We start from the raw sequence: 24,866 nt of genomic DNA on the forward strand, positions 1-24,866 counted from the left end.
TCTAATACTACGTATTCATAGAGTATTAACATGAAACTAATATGCAAAGTATTAAGATAATCCATTATGACAGAAATTAAATACCTACTCGAAAATATCAACATACCTACATGAAATAAGAACGATAGATAATTAGGTGCTTATAGTGTTACCTTCATAGTCATAGAAATTTAAGTCACACCATAACTCAAAAGTTACTTTACATCATATTATTATTGGAATGAAATGTTATGTATCCATCTAACTATGGTAACACTATATACAATTATAAGGTATAAAAAAAAATAATAATAACTAGTTGATTATTGAACTCGTGATAAATTATAATTAATGGTTTTCGTACTCTTTTAGATTTATACCACACATCTTATAATAATATAATTACTTATTCAGAATAAATATATTTTTTATTTACATGAGATACATTGCATAGCTTACCTATAATATTTTTGTTCAATAACCGTTATTAACTATATATATTCTATTATGTTATTGTCGTAAATAATAAATAGTAGTATGTTGGTATGTAACACATTATTGAATATTATTATTTGGAGTCATAAAACAAAAATCTGAGTCTTACATTGTTCATAATATATAATACATTCTTACTATACTACCGTCTTTACAGTATGAACAAATACAACATTTGAAAACTTACCATATACGCATTACACATTAAGTACCTAATTAATGAAATATAATATAAAATGCCATCAAAAGTCAATGAGTAAAAAAAAATACATATTACTTATGACATAAATAAACAAGACAAAAATACTTATACGTGGGATTATTTTATGTAACATTGTATTATACTATAGTAAAATTAATTGGCCAAACAAAAAACGTAATGAATGAAATGTGTCTAAACTATTTCGTGTCAATATAATATTATATTATAAATTGATATATGTTCTTCGATGATCGTACAAGTTGTCAAATGAATGATGTCCACTAATAACATTTGTTTCTTTGGCTTTTGTTATAAATAATGAACAAAATCTATAGGTCTTCTGTATATTATATATATATATTATTATTACCATCATCATTATATTTATTATATTATATTATATAACAGTACGTAAATAAAATAATAATATCTCATTTGGAATTAAATGTGTGTACGTATAGTTAAAATGAAAGACGGAATTATTTGACATTTATCTGTAATGTGTACGTATGATAAACATACATTTTTTAACTATTTTATTTGGGGTCATTTTCGCATGAATGAAAGTCCTTTAACAAAAAGAGTAGTTACATTGGTTTTTATGAAAGAAAAAACGAAATAATTGTACAAGATAATTATTTTTACTGTGAAAATTATAGATACCTAAGTGTTAACTCATATTTCAACTTATATTGATTTAATAATGATATTACCTATGTTATATTTCATTTGTGTACACGTTTCTTCTTCTTCAAAAAAAAAAAATGATTTGACCTTCGATTTTGAAAATTTGACCTAATTGGTACTTTTCCAAATTGAAAATTCTCAGTAATTTTCATAATAATTTAAAAAACATAAACAAACTAAGAAAAAAGTATTATTACGTAGTTTTTGAAAAAATGATTTTCTTATTATATTTTATAATTCAAAAACAAAAAATAGATTCTTGAAATTTTTATCAAATGTCTACTGATATATTTAAAATTTTTATAAATGGTACAATTTTCCAAATATGTTGATTCTTTTTCGGCATTAAAGGTAGTTTTAGATAAAAAATTAAATTTTGTATGTAAGCACTATAGAGAGAGGTCAAAAGTAAAAAATGTCCAATAATTGTTATACCTTGGGAAAAATAAACTAAAAATTATGTAAAAACGCGAATTTTTATGCTAAACCATTTGATCAAATTGATTTTGTTGTTTTGTTTTAATAAAAAATCGAATTTATAATAAATTATAATTTAAACCTTAATACTATTCTTTTAAAAATAACTTTAATGGTAAAGCTCTTTATAAGTTAACAAATTATATATTATATAAAATGAAAGTATTTCGGGAAGTAATATTATTTTTTTTATGAGTATTTGAAGTTCAAATTTTTACGACATTGAACAATTTTTGATATTTTTTATATTTCAAAAACAAATTACTTTTATTTGAAATTCAATTTAGACCAAATGTTAATATTATCAGTTTTATTACATAATAAAATGTTTAAAATTGTTTAACTATGTTTGAGCTATTTATATGCATGATGAATTAAAAAAAAATTTTTTTTATAAATAAATGACAATAAAAAATTATTTACTCAGTAAAAATTCTCGAAAATGTAATACAAGATCCCACATGAGTTGTACTTAAAACTATATATAAAAAATTAAAAATACATTGGCACAACTTTTTTTATATGAATTTGACAAATTTGTCAAAGTTACAAATTATTTTGTAGGTAGTTTAAAATTCAATAAAATTTTTCTTTTTATATCTAAGTTTTGAAAATATAAAACAAGGTTCATAATAAGTATTTTATACTGATATTATAAAATCTAAAAACTTTATAAACCAATTCATTTTTTTATAAACATTTTAAGTGTATTAAATTAAAAACATCATTCATAAAAAATTGAAACTTTTTCGTATATTATATTTCTACGGGTTTTACTATAAGTAATAATATTTTGATTTATTTTAATTGTAAGATAATACATCTATTGATATTATTAAACTATGTTTGCTATTATACGGCATTAATATAATAATAAAATTAAATATAAAAAAAGGGTGGGCAAGTGAGTATCGCTTTGCTATATAGTAGAGATGCAGAGTAGGTCAGTATAATGGTTGTATTAAATTTGAATGCAATGACAGGTATCATTGTATACAAAAAGCGATTCTAAACTGAGATGATTTGTCAATCTAGGATATATTATATTATTAGCTATATTTCAATTGTAATATATCGCTATTTTACGTGATTTCGTAAAAAATTAAATTTCATACGCTCATTAAAATTTTTTCTCTATTGACGCTATAATTTTTATTATAGTAATTTGAAGAAAAAAATATGGAGAACCTTGTGTTGGGTTTTTTAACTTAAGGTATAAATCACAAAAATGTAATGAATTTTTAACTTCAAAATTCCTTGCAATTTTAACATATTTCGTGAACATTTGAACTTTAAATACTTATAGACAAAAATTGTGACTAACGGTTTTTGATTTTTTTTTTCTACGATAAGTTCGTCTTATAATAAACCTTTTTATTTTCAAGAAACAGGATTGGACAAACTTATTTAACTTTCTTTATACATATGATTATAATTTCTCATATAATTTAGACATGTATTATTATTTAAGCTTTTTATTATGTAACACCTTTAAAAAAAAAAATGTATATTATCCCAATAGTCATGTTGCCGAGGGTTATTCTTTTTAATAAAAAAAAAAACCTTTTATTTTTTTTAAACGATTTTTCTAATTTTTTTTTTTTTTGAAATGCCTATAAAAAAAATTTAGCTATCTAAAATTTTTTTTAAATTTAATACAAGGTTTATTATAAGTTGTACTTATTGTAGTAAAAAAAAATTAAAAGATCGTTAGTCACAATTTTTGTTTATTAGCATTTAATGATCAAATTCAAATGTTTACAAAATATGTCAAGATTGCGAAAATTTGCATGGAATTATAAAGTTGAAAATTCATAAAATTGTTGTGATTTGTACCTAAGGTTAAAAAACCCAACACAAGGTTCTCCATAGCTTTTTCTTCAAATAACTGTAAAAAAAAACTCTAGAGTCAATATAGAAAACATTTTTTGTGAGTGTATAGAAGTTATATTAAAATATTGTGCATGTATAAAATTTATATTTATATTGATATTTTATTTTAATTATGTGATCTTTTGCATTATCAACATTTATTTAAATACGATTTAAAACATTTTAACACTGAAGTACTCTTGGCAATCGATATTTATACATTTATAATATGTGTTACAAATGTATGATATATAAGGTATTATGATAACTTCATGCAATGCTTATGAAAAAAACTGATTAACCTTGCCGTATGGAAATATGCAACTCGTCCGAAATCATACTTAAAAATTAATTACTTGTATCAAAAAAATGTATATTATAATATAAGTATAGGTAATAATGTAATATAATATATCCTAGACTGATAAATAGGGCTAGGATAGTATAGGATTTTGCATTTTTTTTTAGGATTTACAGGGCATAGCTTTTCAAGCACAAAATGTAATTTGGTCATATACGAGTCCAAAAAATATAGTTTTTATTTTGCTTTTTTTTCCATTTTTTGTACTTTTATGGATTTAGGGTCATTTTGTAGCATTTTTTCAATTTTACGGGCATTTTTTATACTTTTTAGAAATCTAGGTAATATTTTAATTAATAAATATATTAATTTACGTAATTTTCAGAATAAAAAAATATACGTATTTTTTTTTATTTTACAGTATTTTTTGTTGTTTATTTCAGAAAATTTTAAGCTGGCCATTGCATGATAAGTCCAAACTTCAAACTTTAGTATTAGTATTCATATTAAGAAAATCCTAAATTAACTTTTTTTTTGCTATTTTTTTTATAATATTATATTTTAAATAATTTTGTACCAAAATATTAATTAATAATTATGATGCATTTTTATAATATTTTAAAATCATTTTTTATCTTTTGGACATTTTTCTAAGGTCATTTTTAGGTTATTTTAATGTCATTTTTTTTTAGGTTTTTTGGGTCGGTCACTGAAATCCTAGCCCTACTGATAAATCATCTCCGTTCAAAATTGTTTTTCGTGTACAATGATAACTGCCATTGGCCATTGCATTTAAATTTAATATATTCATTATAGTGACCAACTCTCCATCTCTACTATACAGCAGAGCGATACCTACTTGCTAACTTTTTATTTTTTATTTTTATTTGCTGGCTGGCATGACTGTAATACATAATATTTTGTTTTTATATTTATCTTTAAACATCTATTTTTTTACAGTTAAATGACCACACATATTTAAAAATTTTAAATACATAAACGCAATGCTCTTTGTTTGCATAACTTAAAAACAGGTTAACCGATTGGGCTTCGTTTTCTTTAGATGTTCGTAGTATTCCGAATAAGGTTTTTACGAAAGGAAAATTGGAAAAATTATCTAGAAAATTGAAAAATTTGGAAAAAAAACTAAGTGCTTGGTTGATGGTATTTTTGTACGAACTTGATACAAATGTATTTACATACGAGTAGTGTATTTATGAAAACAATACTTTGAACAAATGTTCTCTCAAAACAATATTTGTAGAGTCAACTATAAAATATAAAAAAAATATGGCCAAAACAACGTATGTAGGGTCAGGTAATATGGTATAAATTTTAAATTTTTTTAGATTTTATTTAGTTAAGTTAATAACAAATTTCTATTACTTTTCAAAATAATAGGGAAAATCATGTAGAAATGGGAATATTTACGAAACGCATCACCAATTTTTGACAAAATTGTTTTCTTATTTTGTTGATATTTACATTCATCATGTGATTGCAAAAAAAAATTAAACGTTTATAGTCTGGTAATTTAGACGTGAAAAAAAATTTAAAAAACAACATTATCTGTAAACATTTATATTATTCATAAATTATGAATATTATAAATAATAAGTGTTTAATTTACATCACTTAGGAAACTGTAAATTATTAACTTAAAAAAAAATAGTATAATAATTTATTAGATAACATTTTATGTGAAACAGTGATTAAAAATTTAATTTAAATAAAATAAGCTACATTAGATAAATATATTTTATACAAGTTGAGCTATGTAGCAATATTTTCTAAATAGATGATTTTTAGTCATCATTTAAAAATATAATACAGTCCATTTAATATAAGATATCAGACTACATCACCATAAGTAATTCAAATAATAGATTTACTAAAACAATTAATTTTCGTTTTTTGTGGGTATATTATTTATTGTTAAATAGTATTTTTTTTTTTTAAATTTAATGTTTAGTTTTAGGCATTACAGTAAAATACCAAGAAATAACTTGAAAATAAATGTTTTAACACATTTCCAAAACGATTAAAATACACCAAATACAATGTACATTAAGATAATTGCGTTAAATATGTTAATTAGCGATTAAACATCGTGTACAATTACAATTTAATATTTAATTCTTGAAATGCATCCTTAATAAATGGTAACATTGTTTCACTTGTTGGTCGAATAAGAATTTCAGAAACCTGTAAAAAAAATTGTAAATACTTATCATAAGTCATAATCAACCAGTAGTAAAAAAACTTAAAAACTTCAACATTTTCTATGTACACACGTAAGTGCGTGAAATCGTTATAAATTATGATTATCTTCATTTTTTTTTTCATTTTCAATCATATTATGTTACAATTTATATAATTTTATTACGTTAACGTATTGCGGAGTAGCCAAAGCATATACGATTGCATCAGCTATGTTTGAGGGCTTCAGTTTTAGTGCATCGACCATATCATCAGCCATTTCGGTATCCACTAATCCCGGACTGATACTCTGAAAATTACAAATAAATATAATTTAAAATATTTGATGTCTATAATTAATTATTATTATAATAATTCAATATAAGTATATCGTATATATAAAAATAAATAAATTACAGTGACTCTAATTGGTAACATTTGTAAGGCTAAAAGTTCTCGTAAACTTTCAGTTATTGAAACGCTACTGAATTTGGTTGCACTATAGACAGACATGTTGGCCATTAACGTTGGTGGATAATGACCAATATCACTGGAACCAAATTTAATAATATTAAGAGTATACAATTAATTATAAATACAAATATTAAAATATAGTACACATAAATGTGTAGGTATTAAAAAAAAATAAGCGGCCACTTATTGAAGTAAATAAATAATAAATCCAAAATATACTAACACTATGCCTGCGTAATTTAATTTTAGTGTTCGGACGAGAACGGTATAATCAATGTGGTATGGTCGTTGGCGATGAATTTTGATTTTCAAAGCGGATGCATTATTAATACAATAACATTAAAAAAAAAAAAAACTTTAAGAGTCTAATCCTTTTTCATTACTAACAATAGCCTTAAGTGTGATGCATAAATCTAACGTACATAAATTAAAGTCGATAAATAATTATGATATAATAACGATTACTTAAATATTAAAATAAATATACCTAACAATAATAATATTAATAATTAATAATTCACAATAACAGGAAAGGGCCATCATTTATGCGTGGATGGGTAACTTTAAAACTTTAAATGATTATTAATGTCATCGTAATGGACTGAACTTTGGCCGCAGTCACGGTAATAATAATAATTGTAGATAGGCTTTAATGCCAAAAAATACTATTGAAGAATAGTTACTTATCTCAAAAAATACACATCGAATATAAAAGTGTTGCAAATCTATAATATACACGTTTACTAATTCACTGTTTAGAATTAGGTATCTGCCAACTGGCAACCTAGCTATATGTGTAAACCGTAATCTGTATTACTAATATTACGGTCTTTAATACAAAAATAAATGTTGTACATTAATTTAGAACTAGCAACGGCGAGAGGTTTCAAATCATCAGAAATATAATTTTATAAATAAAAAAAATTATATTCAATTTTGCCAAAATCTTAACTTCAAACATTTATAAAAAAATAATATCAAATGTATTTTTGATTTATTATAAATTATAATTCTAGTAAGAAAAACGTATGACTTATGACGAATCTTATTTTAAATTTTCAAGATTTTTGATCAAATATGAACATTTTCAAATGTTTATAATGTCTATAATATATTGTTCCCTAATATAAATATTTGTTCCCTAATATAAATATTTGTTCAACATTTCAAGACTAGGTCTATGCTGTTTCTAAATTACAAAAAACAGCAAAATCGATTTTGTAAAAAAAAATGGTATTGTGTACCTACTTAATTATTCCCGTTTTTTGGAATTTTTTAGTTTCACTAATTATTAAGAACATAATTACATTTTTTACATTTAACCCTCTGAGGCCTAAAGTACCAACTACTTACAAATTTCAATTATATATCACCCATAAAGTTGATTATTATAGCATTTTTACTGCTCTAAAAAAATTATAATAAGCACAAAAAAACATATATAATTGTAAAACCAACAGGTATATTCATCACTTTGCTCAGAATTTAAAAGAAAAAGAATTTCTCACCTATTTATATTTATTATATGACCATTGATTTTCAACTCTTTCATGATATTCACGGCTTCTTTACTGCAAATGCTCGGTCCTAACACGTTAGTGTCAAACATCAGTTTCCAGTCTTGTGTATTTCCTGACAAGTATAAAATATAAGTACTTATTATCGTCTATGGTTTATGCGTATTTATGTAAAAAAAACCTTAAATATTTATATATTTTTTAAATAATTTATTTGTAAAAGTATACAATTTTACTGTAACACTACTAATACTAAATTATTAATATACGTATATTATGTTAGTTTAAAATGGTTGGTTTCTTGATTTCCATCCGACAATCTTTATTTTATCACATGTAATAAATAAATAAAATAAATAATAGGTATAATGAACGTATATTATAAAAACAAAAGCATATAGCAAAGTTGTAATATAATAACTGCCTATAACATATTTGTATTGATTTACAGTGGTCTCCGCTTAATGAAAATAATTGAATGTTGTAAAAAGAGGTAAAAAAAAATAAATAAAAATTTTAATTATCTTGATTTCAATTTATGATAACAGGCAATTTTAAATTTTCAAATTCAAAAGACCTTCGATTTGGTCGTGAAATTGCCTTATACTGACTAAATGATCTTTCGACTTCCACTGATGTCATTGGACAGTATTGTATTTTGACTATGTCTGAAGGAGTAAGTTATATCGACCATAGATTAAGTTCAATAATTAGTATTATTTTGTTACTATTTTATACTTTTGGAAACATGGGAAATTGTCTGTATTGAAAAATATATTCGTATATAATTAATAATTATTAATAAATCGTAAATGAACAAACTATCGAAATATGTAGGGAAAATTTGGAATTATTGAGAAATATGTAAAAATATGTAAAATAAAATATAGTTAATTTTATTGGAAATCCCTTGAAATAAATTATAAAAATTATTAATTTATTACCCACCTAAATTAATTTATCAAGTCACAGTAAAAACATGTAATTAAAATGGTCAAAATATGTAGTATAAAATAAAATATATGTAATAAGAAAAATTTAAAATTATGTTAGCGTGTAAAATTAAAATAATATTCTAAATATTTTTTGAATTATGTACAATTTTTTTTTTTTTAATTTCTAATCAATTTAATTAAAAAAAAAAAAAAATATATATAAAGCTATTTTTACAACCATGCGAACGCAAGTACTGACACTATTGAAAATTCGTAAATATATTTTGTCTAATGATTGTTGAAAATAAAGTATAATCTAAAATCATTAATGTATAGTTATCGAACAGAAACAAATTCGATAAACTATAATCAAGTTATTGATATTTAACTAATACTTTCATATACTTAATTCCCATATGCAGTATACACTTACAATTTTTACGAGTACTATTATCGAAGTATAAATGTATAATACTACTAAACCACTGAAATTGTCAAAATTTACGAAATATGTAAACAAAAAGCAGAAATTTTATAAATAATGTTAAAAAATGTATTTATGACAAAATATTTAACACATTCGAGACGGTCCGTCATAATCTAAAAGTTACGTTTGAGACGCGTAACGTATCTGGCGCGTTACAATATTTTACTTATAAAAGACGAATCACGCGTCTCGCGCGTTGTGTCTACTATCGAATTTTAAAAATCGATATAAAATCATATACTCACACCATTGTTTTCATACGACAATCAATCGATAAGTAATATCGTAAAGATTTTTTATATAAAAAGAATAAATTATTTGCTCCACGTGGAGCGTCTCTGGAATTTGATTCGAATCGCCTATTGGCTGTTAATAATAGTTGTTTTCAATTAATAATTTTATCAAAATAATATTTTTCATTTTCTTGGGCTGTCGTGTGTCGGCTTGACGGAGTTTGTTGACGGAGTTTGTTCCTAAATGGTAATACTATTTTATTTATATAATTTTATGTGTATAGACACGCATATTACGTATTATACGTCATAATATTGTCTTGTTATCGAATTATTTCTAAAATAAAATAGACGCTGTATACATTTGATTTTTATTCAGAGCGTGATTAGTAAATAATTTACGTTTAATATTTTATTATTTTTACACTGAAAAATGTCTAAAAAAATTAACGACCAAGACATAAGTCGTATGTTAGATGAATTTATGGATGATAGTGGATCTGATAGAGAAGATGATAATGTTGATAATAATAGTTCTGACGAGGACACGTGTGAAGCTGTTTATACGAATTTGTTACCGGTTGCATTTGAAAATGAATGTGCAAATCTTTTTGAAAATCTTGTTGAAATGGTTGACAATATTGATAATGATTTAACTGTTCCAATTACTGATAATAGAAGGCAAAATATGAATGAAGTACCAATAGAAAATATTGAGAGTAATTATGACAATATAGCTGAGGAATGGGGTTTTGATGACACCATAGACGAAATTCAACATGAAAATTTTATACAAAATCATGATAATAATGAACCTTTTTTAACAAATAGAGATATAGAAAGACGTTCAATTGAAAGTACAGAACCTGTTATATGTGAATGGGAAAGAGTAAATCCTGAACCTCAACCTCACGTATTTACGTCAATGTCAGGTGTCTCAGATGAAGTACTTGGTAAATCAACTGAAATAGAGTTTTTTAGTATTTTTTTCCCAGATAATTTAATTAAATTAATAAAAAAAGAAACTAATAGGTATGCATACTCGATTATTCGATCTCTTCGACGAAAAAATATGCTGAAACAAAATTCTATTTGGCATAAATGGAAACCAGTTAATATTTCTGAAATATATAGTTTTTTTTCAATCATTCTTCATATGTCTATAATACCAAAACCACATATCAAAGACTTTTGGTCGAAGAATGCATTTATTCATAGCACATTTGCGTCAAAGCTAATGACTAGAGATCGTTTCTCATCGATTTTTTCAATGTTGCATTTGAATAATAATGCAAATTATATTTCAAGAGGTAAAGAAAATCATGACAGTTTATTTAAAATCCGTCCTTATATTGATTTAATCAATAAAAAAACAGTTGAGTCATATCAACCTGGTCAAAATTTGACTATTGACGAAGGTATGTGTCCATTTAGAGGTCGTATACATTTCAGAGTTTATATGAAAAATAAACCACATAAATACGGTATGAAATTATATATTCTATCAGATCCTCTTACAGGATATACTTTAAAATTTGAAATTTATTCTGGTAAAAATCAAAAAGATAATTCGATAATTGCTTTGTTTGATAGACTTTTAGAAGAGTATTATTATAAAGGTCACACTGTGTACATGGATAGATTTTATACAAGCCCAGCACTTCTAAATGCTCTTTGGAAAAAAAATACAAATGGTGTAGGTACGGTTATGTCTAACCGTAAAGGACTACCTAAAGAAGTAGTAAAGGAAAAATTACAAAAAGGTGAAATGACATATTCGAAACAAGGTCCTTTGGTATGTATCAAATGGAGAGATACAAGAGACGTGTTGATGTTATCAACAGCTCATTCAGCAGATATGAAACAAGTCTCAGTTAGATCTAAAACTGGTGAACTTCTTAAGTTTAAACCTAATTCTATTATTGACTACAATATAAACAAAACAGGTGTTGATCACGGAGATCAAATGGTTTCATATTATCCATTTCAGAGAAAAAGTTTAAAATGGTGGAAAAAAATGTTCTTTCATTTATTTATGGTAACAGTTGTAAATAGTTACATATTGAAGAACAGAGTAAACCAACACAAAAAAATAACATTAAGGACATTTATAATTAATTTGGGCTTACAACTGGCAGAAAAAAGTGGCTATAATCAAGACAACTATAATGATACGGTTACAAATCGGCTGTCAGGACGACATTTTATTGCACGTATACCATCAACAGCATCAAAGCAAAATCCAAGAAGAGTCTGTAAAGTTTGTGCCGATAAAATAAAATATATAAGTGGCAAAAGAGGAAGAAAAGAAACTTCGTTTTATTGCAAACAGTGTGATACACCGTTATGTATTGAGGATTGTTTTGAAAAATATCACACTATAAATAATTATTGGTTGTAAATTAAAATCATTATTAGTATTAACACATTTTATATAGGAATTTTCAGTAATTTTATTATTTTTTTTTAACTTGTTTTATACTACACATGAATCCTGAAGTAGTATGAATATTAAGATTATTTTTTATAAATTTGTTTTTATATTTAAGTTTTTTGGTAATAACTAAATTATGTTATTTATTTTGAATTTATGAATAAAGAAAAATGTTATTTTTGAAGTTTTATATTAAAAAAAAATCGGTCGACTTTTTTTTTTTGTCATTTTTGATCGTGTTTTGACCGGTAAGAAAAATATGAAGTATTTAAGTTATGAAAATTATTTTTTTTTTTTTTAAAACTACAACATTTTTACTATATTATAGTGAAAAAACCATAAAAGTTTATTAAAATGCGAAAGCATAATAATTGTACGAAAATTGGTAAAAACTGTTCGTCTCCAGGGGAAAAAAGGAGCGAAAATGTTCCGTCTCCATTGTACATAGTTGTATCACGCGCCTCGCGCGTGATTCGTCTCGAATGTGTTAAAAACATGTAAAATAAAATGTTTTATTTTATTGCAAATCACGTGAAATGAATTTATCATTTCCAATACTTAATTTATCATGTTTTAGTAAAAATATGTATTTACATACAAATCCCAGCCCTAATAATAAACGACGACCACTGTGTTTACTGTATTTATGTAAATAATATATGCTTATTAAAAAGTTCATTTTGCAATAAAAATTAAAAATTTTATGAATTTTTAACTATTATACCTACAAATTATTTTGTGATTTTTATGAATTTTAAGGTAAATTTTTTTTAAATGTCAAACCCTTATAAAAAAGATGATTATGTAGTTTTAATATTATTAAATTATTATACATATTATTATATTGTTGAATTGTCAAGCTTTTTAATTTGGCTATTTTAATTGTACTAACAATTAAGAAAATATACTTAAAATTTAACTTCCTATAAATTAGTTAAAAATAGAATAAATATTTCAATAATTTCATTATAAATATCAAATAATAATTTAAGTTGTAGGTAGTGGAATATTTCAAGTTACAACAAATAATACTTTTTTAATAGGTAACAAATTTTTAAAACCCATTAGAGGATAAATTATTTTTATGCGTTTGAATGTCTAATGTGAATTTACCCTTCTTTTTTTAATTGCAATAGGAAAAACTTATATAGAATTTTGTACACAATTTTTAAACCTAAGATATTACCATTAAAAATGTTAGTAATGTATTACAGCATTTTATTTTATTTTCAAATTTTCGTAATTTCAATGAATATAACTTTAACTTTTAATTTTTTAAGTCATTTGAGAATTAAAACAAAAAACAAAAAATTTCCTTATTAGAAAATTGTCTACCAAGAGAAGCAACTAGATCCGATTTTCTGTCAGAAACCACCCTCAATCAAAATTCTTTTTTTCTCTTACTATAGGTACTAATAATAAAAAAAAATCACATTGTAAAATCTATACATTCATTACCTAATAAAATGATGTAGCTAAATCGTAATTGTATAATTTAATTACATAAGTACTTACCTAAAACGTCACAATTTTTCCAAACTCCAGCGTTGTTTACTAATACGTCAACCGATTTCAACGTACTTTTTACCCAACCGAAAGCTTCTCGGATGTTTTGTTCCGAACACAAATCGACTCTGTAATAATGAAATTCACCTGGTTTACCAGTCAACGTTTGTCGTAATTCCTGAAATAGGTCAGATAAGTTTGATTTTGTACTTGTGTTTCATAGTGTTTCATTATTTCGCATTCAATAATGTCTTCTATGTAATTACGTGAGAAAATTTATTTAATTAATAATCATTCAAATAAAATATCAGGAAGTAAATTACCTTCTAGCTTACAAGTATTAAGGACTTTGTTTTTTAATATGCGTGTTGTAAAATTGAATCTTCGCGTAAGTGCTAGATTAATTATTCTAGAAGTATTAGTTTTTTGGGAAAAAGCACGTATTCCAGTTCGTTTAGAAAAACATTGTATTGTAACATTATATACGCGACCAGGGTCAAGAATTTTGTAATTATTTATGCGTCGAATTGTTCAAATTAACCGGAATGGTTCATAAAGTGACTTCACCGTATCATCCCCAAGCTAATGGTCTTGTGGAAAGATTCAATCGCACCATAAAAAAATATTTGCTCAAAGTATGTTAACTCTTAAACCATGATAATTATTAAATAATATATTGAAACTACAATAATTTTAATTTTATAGATACACAATGAGAATAAAATCGATTGGCTTAATGTTTTGCAAGGTGTTTTTTTTGCATACCAGTCTGTACCACATACGTCAACAAAATAATCGCCATTTTTTGTATTATACCAAAGAGAGCCCATTCTTCCAGTTGATATTAAACATCACTTAATGGGTGTAGTAGTGAAATTGAGGAAAATGTTTTCACTGGAGAATTTAATGAAGACAAGTTCAAAGAAACATTGCAGTGTATCCTATCAATGAGAGGTACATATTTATATTTATTTTTTCAATTAAAACCTAATTAATAGGTATTTTGATATTAGATAGAAATATCTAATACCTACCTATACTATTTATTTATATTAATTTATTATTATAACTAATTTCGAAGTTTGTTTAATAGAAATGATTAAATGGCAATAGTTTAATATATTTAGGTTTTTTGTTTCCCAAAATGGATTTGTTAAATAGGCAATCGTTAGAAGTTTGATTATAAATTAAAATATTAAGTGTTGTTTATAGTTTTTAACATGTATATATCTTGGTATAAGTTACTAAAGGTTTTAACATAAGTTGTTTGTTGGTACCTTTGAGAAAACATTTTTAAGTTATATCACTTTTTAGTATTATTATTAAAGCCGAAATATTTAAAACAAAAAGAAAAAAAAGTCATTTGAGCTTAAAAATTTTTTGAATTATACCTATTACTGACACTCATTATTATATTTACATAATACTTACACATACATATTTTAATAAATTAATTCTAATTTTCACAACATACGATGCATTCTAAAACTATAAAGACATAAAAGTTATTTAATAATAAATTGTATAATGTATACAATTAAAAGTTAACTTTTTCAATGTTTAGTTAAAATTCAAGATAATGTGTCGGAAAACATTCGACACGCTCAAGGACCAACAAAAAATATCGTATACCAAAAAGCATCCTCGCGCAGATAATTTGTTTAAAGTTGGAGATAAAGTGTTGTTGAAAAATCTGTGACGGGAAGACGGAAAAAGATGGGCTCTAATGCCGTCCCTACAATATTCATGAAATTATTAACAACAATTTATGTATATTAAAAAATGGAGAAAAAATACTTAAGACAAAACAGTTACTCAAAAACATAAAAATATGTCACGAATCTAAACCAACAATTAGTACATCAGAAGCAAATATGGACATTGAGTGTGTACAGACGTTACAAATGCAAGACCAAATCAGATATTTCAATCCAGTTGGAAAACACTGGCAACAGGCTAAGTGTAGAGCACTTAAATTTGAATTAAAACAAAGTGTGAAAAGTGATATGGAAATTAAAGTATTAACTCATCCATGTACGATACAAAAAATTATTGGTGATGGAAATTGTTTATTTAGAGCTTTTTCTTATGCTGTTACTGGTACTGAAGAACAACTTATAATGATCAGACAAAACATAGCCACTGTAATATAAAATTAATGATTGATAATGATTTAACTAATTAATAATAACTGATCGTATTTATTTTAGATTGTAAACATAAATCAGAAAATAATGAAATATGTATGCGGTGAAGAACAGCTGCAATCATATTTAAAACAAAATAAAATGGAAAATGAAGGTATGTAATTATTACCTATTCGAAATAAGTGGATACAACCAATAATACAACTTATTTCTGGTTTTAATAGGAGTTCGGGATACTAATACGGAAATATTTGCTGATGCAATTTATTTAAAAACATCAGTATATGTATATTGTACTCAAACACACACTTAGTAGATTTTTAGTTAAGATGTCGATCTAAAAAATACATTGAAACGCGGAGAAAAAGGTTTGTACCTAATAAATTCCTAATTAATTATAAGACTGTTTTTTTTTTTTTTTTAATTCTTACTTTTGTAACAGACTTGAATGCTTCTTGCGCAGAGTCATTTAATGAATATTTAAATTATATTTTAAGTTGTTATTGTTAAAATATTAAGTTTTATTTGTTTATTTTTGCACCGTTTTTGTTTTAGTTTTTTTTAACAGTTTTTAATCTTAATTTTTTGTTTTTGTTTCAAATTGACTTGTTTGCTTCATGCGCAGAGTCCAATAATGATTGTTAGTTCTAAGTCTTTATTGTTCAAATATTATTTATTTATTTACAAATATTATGTGTTTATGTTATTATAATGTTATAAATGTTTAATTAGTCATTTAGTTTAAAATTGTTTTAATTTAATGTTCTAAGGAATTCTATGTTAAAATGTTATACATTTTAATACAACTAAAGTTTTAATTACTATACAATATACTTATAATTATATTGAACTTAATGTTATAATAATATTATTTTATTATTTAAAATTTTTATGACTAATATATAAAAATAAAAAGTAATTAAAATGGATTTTAGCATAACATCAAAATTAAATAAATATAATACAATTTAAATTCTAGGAACCTACTGACAAAGCTAGTAAAAAATGGATCATGTCTACAAATATTATTATTATTTATTACAAATATACTTTTTTTAAATACATATTTAGAGATTCTTTAGGGCATAAATGGATGCATATTTTAAGGTTTTTTAGGGCTTGAAGTCCCTGCCCTAATTATTATCTTGTATTTAATTTCATAAAACAAAATGTAAAAGTCTGGTCCGTTTTACTTAGAATTGTTTATCGAAATATTGGGAAAAATTCAAAGTCTAGAGTGACATAAATAGATTTGTTGATTATTATAAAACATAGATTTAATAAAGAATTAAAAGTAATCGCAACAACTTTTGAATTTTTAAATCCAACCTCTCTTAGAAGTACTGAAGAAAATGATTTAATAAAATGTTCATTTGATTTTATTTAACTGTAAAAGTCAGATGTAACTTCAGATTTTACTCGACAGTTATTAAGTTTCCATTCTATAATAAAAATTAAACCAGATATCAGAAACATAAATGATGTTATAATATTTATTGTAAATAATGATTTATCAACAGCTTTTTGTGATGTTCCAACAGTTTGTATAATTATTTTGATAATTCCTGTAAATGTAGCTTCAGCTGAAAGATCTTTTTCCAAACTTAAATTGATATAAAATTACTTGAGGAATTCTAGTTTCCAAAAAAGATTAAGTAATATATCAGTGTTAAGTATTGAAAGAGGCCGTACTGATGAAATAAATATTGAAAAGATTATTACTGATTTTACAAATGCTAAAGCTCGGAAGAAAATGATTTTTTAATACTTAAATATTATAAAATATGTAATAGGTATAATATTATTAGGTATATAATAACATATAGTAATAATTATTTTTATTTTTATTTTGTGTTAACTAAAATTGTTACTTTTATATTTTATTGTAAATCATATTCGTAAAATTAATCATCATATATTCATATTATATATTTTAAATAGTTTATTCTACAAGTTTTTTTATTAATAAAATCTACCCAATATACAATTTATTATTATGATCTTGTATACCTACTAAATTGAAGCTTTACACAGAATTGTTTCAGTGAGAAAATTATCTATCAGTTTTTTAAAATTCAATACATTCGCAAATACTATCCTATCTAAGAAGTAAAAAATTCTCATAGTGTGAAGTCAGTCCGATTTTTTTTATGTATCTCAAGAAAGAGGGGCCTATATACATTTGTTTGCACTTGGATCTTTGACACTCTAGTTACCTACGGCATTGTATCTGTAATGTACTTGTTGAAATCAGTAAATTAATTTAATCTCGACTTCAAGAGTACAATAGTCAATAATACACGTTAAATACCCGATTAAAAATAGAATAGTACGAAAAAAATCATTTATACAAAAAAATCGTTAAAACATGCATTTATATTCCCTAACCCACGAAATATGCAAAAATATGCAAAATAAGATTTGGTATTTGAACTATAAATAAATCAAGACAAATTTTGGATGAATCCATTATCCATTTTATTATACAGTGTAGCAAAAAAACATGAAAATGCAACTAATGCAAGTACTGTGTATGCGATTGCCAAGTAATATACGTATTATTTAATATTCATTTTATATATTATTGCAATTGTTTAACAAAATATATTACACCCAAGAGGTATAAAATTTTTACCTAACCTTGTTTAAATACTTAAATACATAATTCATGTTTAAACCAATATTTGTCTATCATAGCTTATACTAAGTACCTATTTAGTAACTTTTTAATATTATTAATTATTTTTTTATTTCGACAACGACACTATATACGAACATTTTTTTATAAATTTAATCTATAAACGTTGTCCACGCTGGGTGCTAATGGTTTAATATCATATATTTATAATTTATAATATGTTAATTAATATATTATATTGGTTGAATAGTTATTGAATACATACATTATTATAATATATTTTGGGTTATAATAATTAATAATAATAATGCATTATTTATTATTTGTACAATATTATAAGTATGCTATTATTATTATTTCTATTAAATATTGTTTATGGTTATTCATTGTTAATGGTCAGAAACTATTTATTTTCTTTGAAAAAAAAATCGTATTTCAATAGTGTATATAGTATGTAGATGCATAATTATGTATAAGATGATTGTTATATCGTTTAACACTCATTAATCATTATATAAAAAGTATTGACTTTTCAAAATTTTAGATACATGTTTTTCTAGAACTGTATATAATTAAAATTTTTTAATCCTTGTATTAATGAGTAAAACATAAACAACTTTTGATTTTCAAATAGTAACCCATCGTAAAAATGTCATAATTTAATAAAGTTATTTTCTTATAAATTTTACCTCTAGCCTGTTTTCTCTCCTGGCAAAACCAACGACGATCATCCCGCTGTCAACCAGTCGCCTACACGTAGCTGCTCCGATCCCAGACGACGCACCCGTAACCACGGCGACTTTTCCCACCCATTTATCCATTTTTGTTGAAATTGTATTTCAGCTCACTCCTCTATCACCATATGTCCACCGCGTAAACTGATCGCTATTATAGTAATAAAATATTAGTAAGACATTAATAATGGTAGTATAAATTGGTCGGGAGCACCATGTTTCGATATTAGTTATCCAGAAAAGGTTTTTATCCTCATGGATAAACTTTCCGTAGCTGGGGGTCAGAGCACTGTGTATGAAGGTTTTATCGTTAATAAGACACGTTTGGTTTATAGATCTATGATAATTATTAAACAGTAGAACCTCGATTAACCGTCAGTCTCGGGACCAGAGCTTTGACGGATAATCGAAAAAAACTGTTAAGCGAGCAACACAATTTTTTTATATATTATTTATTATTATTTTTTAGTAATTATGATACAAAAAGGAGTAAGACAAGGTTGCCCACTGTCACCATCTTTATTTAATGTATACGTTGAACAAGCGATAAGAGATATAAAACAAAAGTTAAAAGAACAAATGATAGTAGTAGTAATAGGTGGTATATTAATATCAATGATACGCTTTGCAGATGATACAGTTTTGCCCACCACACCTGAAAACGATTTACAGACAGCACTTATTGAAATAGATAACATATTTCTAAAATTCAAATTAAATATAAATACGGAGAAAACAAAAGTAATGGTTTGTAGTAAACAAAATGAGTCAAATATTAATATATCTCTAAAAGGAAACAGAATAGAACAAATAAATCAATTTAAATATTTGGGAAGCATAATAGATAATGAGGGAAGGTCAAAAAAAGAAATAAAAAGTAGAATAGGACAAGCAAAAAAGGCATTTCTACTTAATAGTAAATTACTAACATAAAAAAATGTAGATCTAAAAACGAGAAAACGTTTAATTAAAATATACGTATGGAGTACAGCATTATATGGTTGTGAAACATGGACGTTGAACAAAAAAAGATGAAATCACTCTAGAAGCTTTTGAAATGTGGTGTTGACGTAAAATGGACGGAATTGAAGACGAACTAAGAAGTATTAGATTTAGTCAAAGAGAAAAGAGCATTGCTAAATAATTCAAGATCAAGGCGATGGCATATGATCGGTCATACGTTAAGACATAATGAAGAACTCCATAGCCTAATACTGGAAGGTATGATAGAAGGGAAACGCAGAAGAGATTGGCCAAGAACGTGTTATATAAGTCAAGTAATCAAAGAGGCAAGAGTCGATTCGTACAAACAACTCAAAGACAAAGCACAAGACAGAGAATCACGGAGAGAACATTTATTGTAGACCAATCTACGGATTGAACACTAATAAAAAAAAAAAGTAATTATGATATATTTAAAATATTTGCACACAAAGAGACTAAAAACGCGAACGAACACACGCGTAATATAAAACTAACTGACTTTTCAAAAACAAAATGCGATCACTGTTGTAATTACCTGTTTTTATCTCACCCATATATATATATATATATATACATATGTACCTATCGCGTATCTAGTAGATGTTGCCGGAAAGTTTCGGATTATATATGTATATTATTATTTACTGCAACGCGTAAGTAGTCCGTGCAAGTGTGGCCGTCGGGTTAACCGAGGAAGACGGTTAATCGAGGTTCTACTGTATTTAAAATAATACTTAACTGTTTTGGAAGACGGCTGTTAATACGTGTATTGTTGAGTTCGCTCGTGTTGATGGTTAGTGTCAAACTGTCGGCCGTGTGTCATTTTAATACATTAAGTAATAATCTGGATACGTAAAAAGTGTCGAGTGGGTATAAGTCAATCATATAGTGTGTTTATGGGATAATATATTATAATATTATAGTGAGTAACAAATGTTACACTAGTTATAAATTCGTCTACCTATGCCTTACTCGGTAGTCGGTACTCACATAACAAAACAATGTTTACTCACTCTGTAGTTCAAGCGGTTTATTATCAAATAGGTGCGTCGTATCTACGCACTACACGTACGAGTGTTCGAAGAATTCCGTCGATTTCGATAATGATAAGTACATTGGGGGGATTATATTATATACCTACCAATACTCACGAAAACAGTGAATAATCTTATCTACTCTTTAACTAAACCATGCGTTTAGTTATTGTCGAGTATCTAGTATCTATTTGTATTTGTTTCCATTTATTACGTATATAACCGATGAAAATATTGTAAACGCTTAATTAAGTGTTTGTGATAATAGTATACAATAATAATAATATACCTAAGCGAAACTCAGCTACCGTAGCTAGTATAATACTAATAATATATATATATACAATCTTTGTGAATACTCACCATCTACCTAGGTTGGTAACTACAAATTAAAGTTTGAATTACAACAATTCTTGTATTCATGAGGTACAGTGGAACGATACAATTATAACCAAATATTAGTGAATATAATTCAGAATTGTGTTGAGATTAAAACCTGGTTGTTTATTTATTTATTTTTATCAAATCTATTTAATACAAATTATGGACTATTTAATATATGTGTAAGAATAATATTTACTTTTTAGTATTAAGTACTCATATTTAGTTATTTAAAATAAGTTATGGCCAGCATGCAAGTAAATTAAATCGTATATATGTAAAATTATCTTTAATAAATATTAGAGCTTTTTATGATATAAATATTTATTTTCCGGGTGGTTTCTATAGTTTTATTAAAAAAAAATCACTACTTACAACTTTTTATTATGAAAAAAAATATTCTCTTTCAAAATATTAAATTTGTATAAAATATTATTCTTAAAAATATAGTATTATTTGTGATTTAAATTTTTCAAGAAATAAATTACAAATTTGAACATTATTTAGGGTTAAAACTTATACATATATACACATATATACTATATGCATAATAAATTATACATAAAATTATAAATGGAATGCTTAAAAGTATATGGAGAAATAGCTCACCCCCTTGGGATTTTACATAAAAATTTGGTGTACGAGAGGTATGTCCGCGATGCACTTTGTAACTACTCAACCGTTTACAGATCGGTGACATATTATAATCGCGAAGTTATGTAAAATGCAAATTGCAATTTGCGGCGCGAACATTTTTGTGTTGACGATATTCGGGATAAATATTAAATTAAATATATTGCAAATATTATAATGAATATTATATTTGTAATACGTATTTCAATGTTTGTATTAAATTAATGCTCATTTTCAAATATATTTTCTTAAAATGCTCTTGTTATCGAATGTTATATATAAAAAAAAAGTTGAATAACTACAATTTTAGTGATAGTTTAGTATTCTATATTGAATATAATCATAATTATAATATTATTATATTATTATTCTAACTATCGTACTTTTTTTTAATTGTTCGTGTTGATTTTTACACTTAATATAATAAAACAAATACCGACTGATACTTAATTACTTGATACCTTTTGGGCTTTTTTTATTTACTTGCACTTATTGTATAATAAATTAATAAATAAGTAGTATAAATAAAATAGGTATTAATTAAAAATAATAATAATAATAAAATAGCTATCTAACATTTTATGAAATTATTTATTTTTTGTTTTGAAATAACGCGTATAGTATTATTAGATATTAAAAATAGAAATTTCCCAGTACTTGATTTTTCTTAGTGTTCCGTCAAAATGTACGGTTATAGCTTTATAAGAAATGTGCCGCGAGTATAAAAAAGTTGAGATTGAGAACTACTGGTTTAGATACTTAATTAATTTCATGCATTAGAAATAATTTTCCATTTCATATAGGCACTTTATAGTTGTATTAAATATAACCTACCTATATAGTGTATTAGACATTAATACTTGGAAAATATTGATAATGCTCCACATTTTTATATTAAATGTGTATACTGTTGATATATTTTTTTTTTTTAGTTGGTATATATAACTAGTTATTATGGACCTATTTGGGATATTTATGATCACGAAACGTGTCGATTTATATTAATTTTATAATATGTTATTAAAATATTAAATTATGCGATTACGCGTCAAATGATCGTTTTTTCATCATTGCCATTTGCTGATGGAATATGAAATTTATATCAATCCATTAGATTTAAAATGCGTATAGAAAAATTACCCATACCGTATTATTTGTTTATTTTATACTTATTTTACTTGCCGGCAGTCTGTGTTACATTACATAATTTTATTGTAACATTTGTAAGGATTTACTTGAAAAGATTGTAATCCATTCAAGCAGATTTTTGATTGCGATTATTTGATGCGAAGATTAATTTATGTTTTTAAATGCCCTAGGCTTCTTAGATTTACCAATAACGAACAGGCGAAGCTTATGTATTCCATAAGTGTTGCTGCAAGGAGCAATGGTTAGCCAGCTTTTATAAGTTTCGTTCCTGCCACGGTATCATTTGATGAAGCGAGTATTTTGTTTGAAAGCATTTTATAGTTTAAGCCTGTCTCGTCAATGTTATGGATTTGGCAAGTTAACAGTTCATAATGTTCGGCAATTTATTTAAACTTCATAGAAAACTTCTTTGCCGCCTCAGCATCAGCGGATAGTTTTTATCCAGAAATTGAAAAAATTGGACGCCATGACGGGTTTTCCAGCGATCAATCCAGTCCTCGCTAGCGGCTAACTCACTTCCGGCACCTAGTTTTTTGTGCAAAGCTATTGCCTTTTCTTTTATTATGGGCCCAGATATGGGGTACCTTTCATTCTTTCTTGGAAAAACCACATCCACAATGCATTTTCAAGCAGTTCAAGTTTAGGCTTTTTCAATGTTTTGCGTTTTTTAAGAGCGTTTTCACCATCTATTGTCACTGTATATGATTCTATGTCTTTTCGATTTCTTCTCCAATCTTTTATCGTCGTAACGCCTAAATTGAGTTCTTTGGCAATTTTTCGGAGTGATTCCCCTTTGTCCAGTTTTTGTAGCACTGCTAATTTTTCATTTAATGAAAGAGTAACGTGTTTACGTTTCATACCTGACATGTTGAAAAAACACACAACTGTACACAATATAAAACAAATATATATATATATGTTATATATACGTTATTAAATAAATAATATACATAATATGTATTGAACATATAAGTAATTTTTTGTCGTAACAAAAAATACGAACACCGATAGAAACGATACGAGAGAGGTCGGAGTCCTCAATACGGACATATAGTTCGAAAAAAAAAATATTAAAAATCCAAATTTGGTTCTACCGTTTTGAAAATTATATCAAGTGACTCTAAATGATTTACTCTATACTACCGAAGTGTTTTAGGTGGTCTGGAAATGGAATTGGACTTGTAGTCGTGGCTAAACGAGCATTTTACCACCGTAATCCAGACATTGACATGTTATGGAATAAATTACATTCTACTTTTCACCTGTAATATAAAGCATTTGTTATCTTATCGAACTGTTTGGCTCACTGTTTGATCCACTCACTAGATCATTCAACAGTTATTTTTTATAACTTGTATACTTTGTGGA

General features: G+C 25.3%; 1 protein-coding gene across 2 annotated transcripts; it reads right to left on the reverse strand.

Annotated features, from left to right (window-relative positions):
- Positions 1 to 5,963: 5,963 nt before the first annotated feature.
- LOC113556918 (farnesol dehydrogenase-like) lies at positions 5,964 to 21,237 on the reverse strand. Of its 2 annotated transcripts, none has more exons than XM_026962146.1 (7): positions 21,041 to 21,237; positions 19,273 to 19,468; positions 13,808 to 13,976; positions 8,195 to 8,318; positions 6,630 to 6,762; positions 6,400 to 6,522; positions 5,964 to 6,218 (listed from the first exon to the last, which is right to left on the reverse strand). In XM_026962146.1, the coding sequence occupies exons 2-7, from the start codon at positions 19,402 to 19,404 to the stop codon at positions 6,132 to 6,134; spliced, it is 768 nt and encodes a 255-aa protein (XP_026817947.1). In that variant the 5' UTR covers positions 19,405 to 19,468; positions 21,041 to 21,237; the 3' UTR covers positions 5,964 to 6,131. The 2 variants fall into 2 exon arrangements, with proteins under 2 accessions (XP_026817947.1, XP_026817948.1); XM_026962147.1 differs by lacking the exon at positions 21,041 to 21,237 and adding an exon at positions 20,837 to 20,855.
- Between the last annotated feature and the right edge of the window lie 3,629 nt (positions 21,238 to 24,866).

This window comes from Rhopalosiphum maidis, chromosome 3 (assembly GCF_003676215.2).
Source record: "Rhopalosiphum maidis isolate BTI-1 chromosome 3, ASM367621v3, whole genome shotgun sequence".
NCBI lineage: Eukaryota > Metazoa > Arthropoda > Insecta > Hemiptera > Aphididae > Rhopalosiphum > Rhopalosiphum maidis.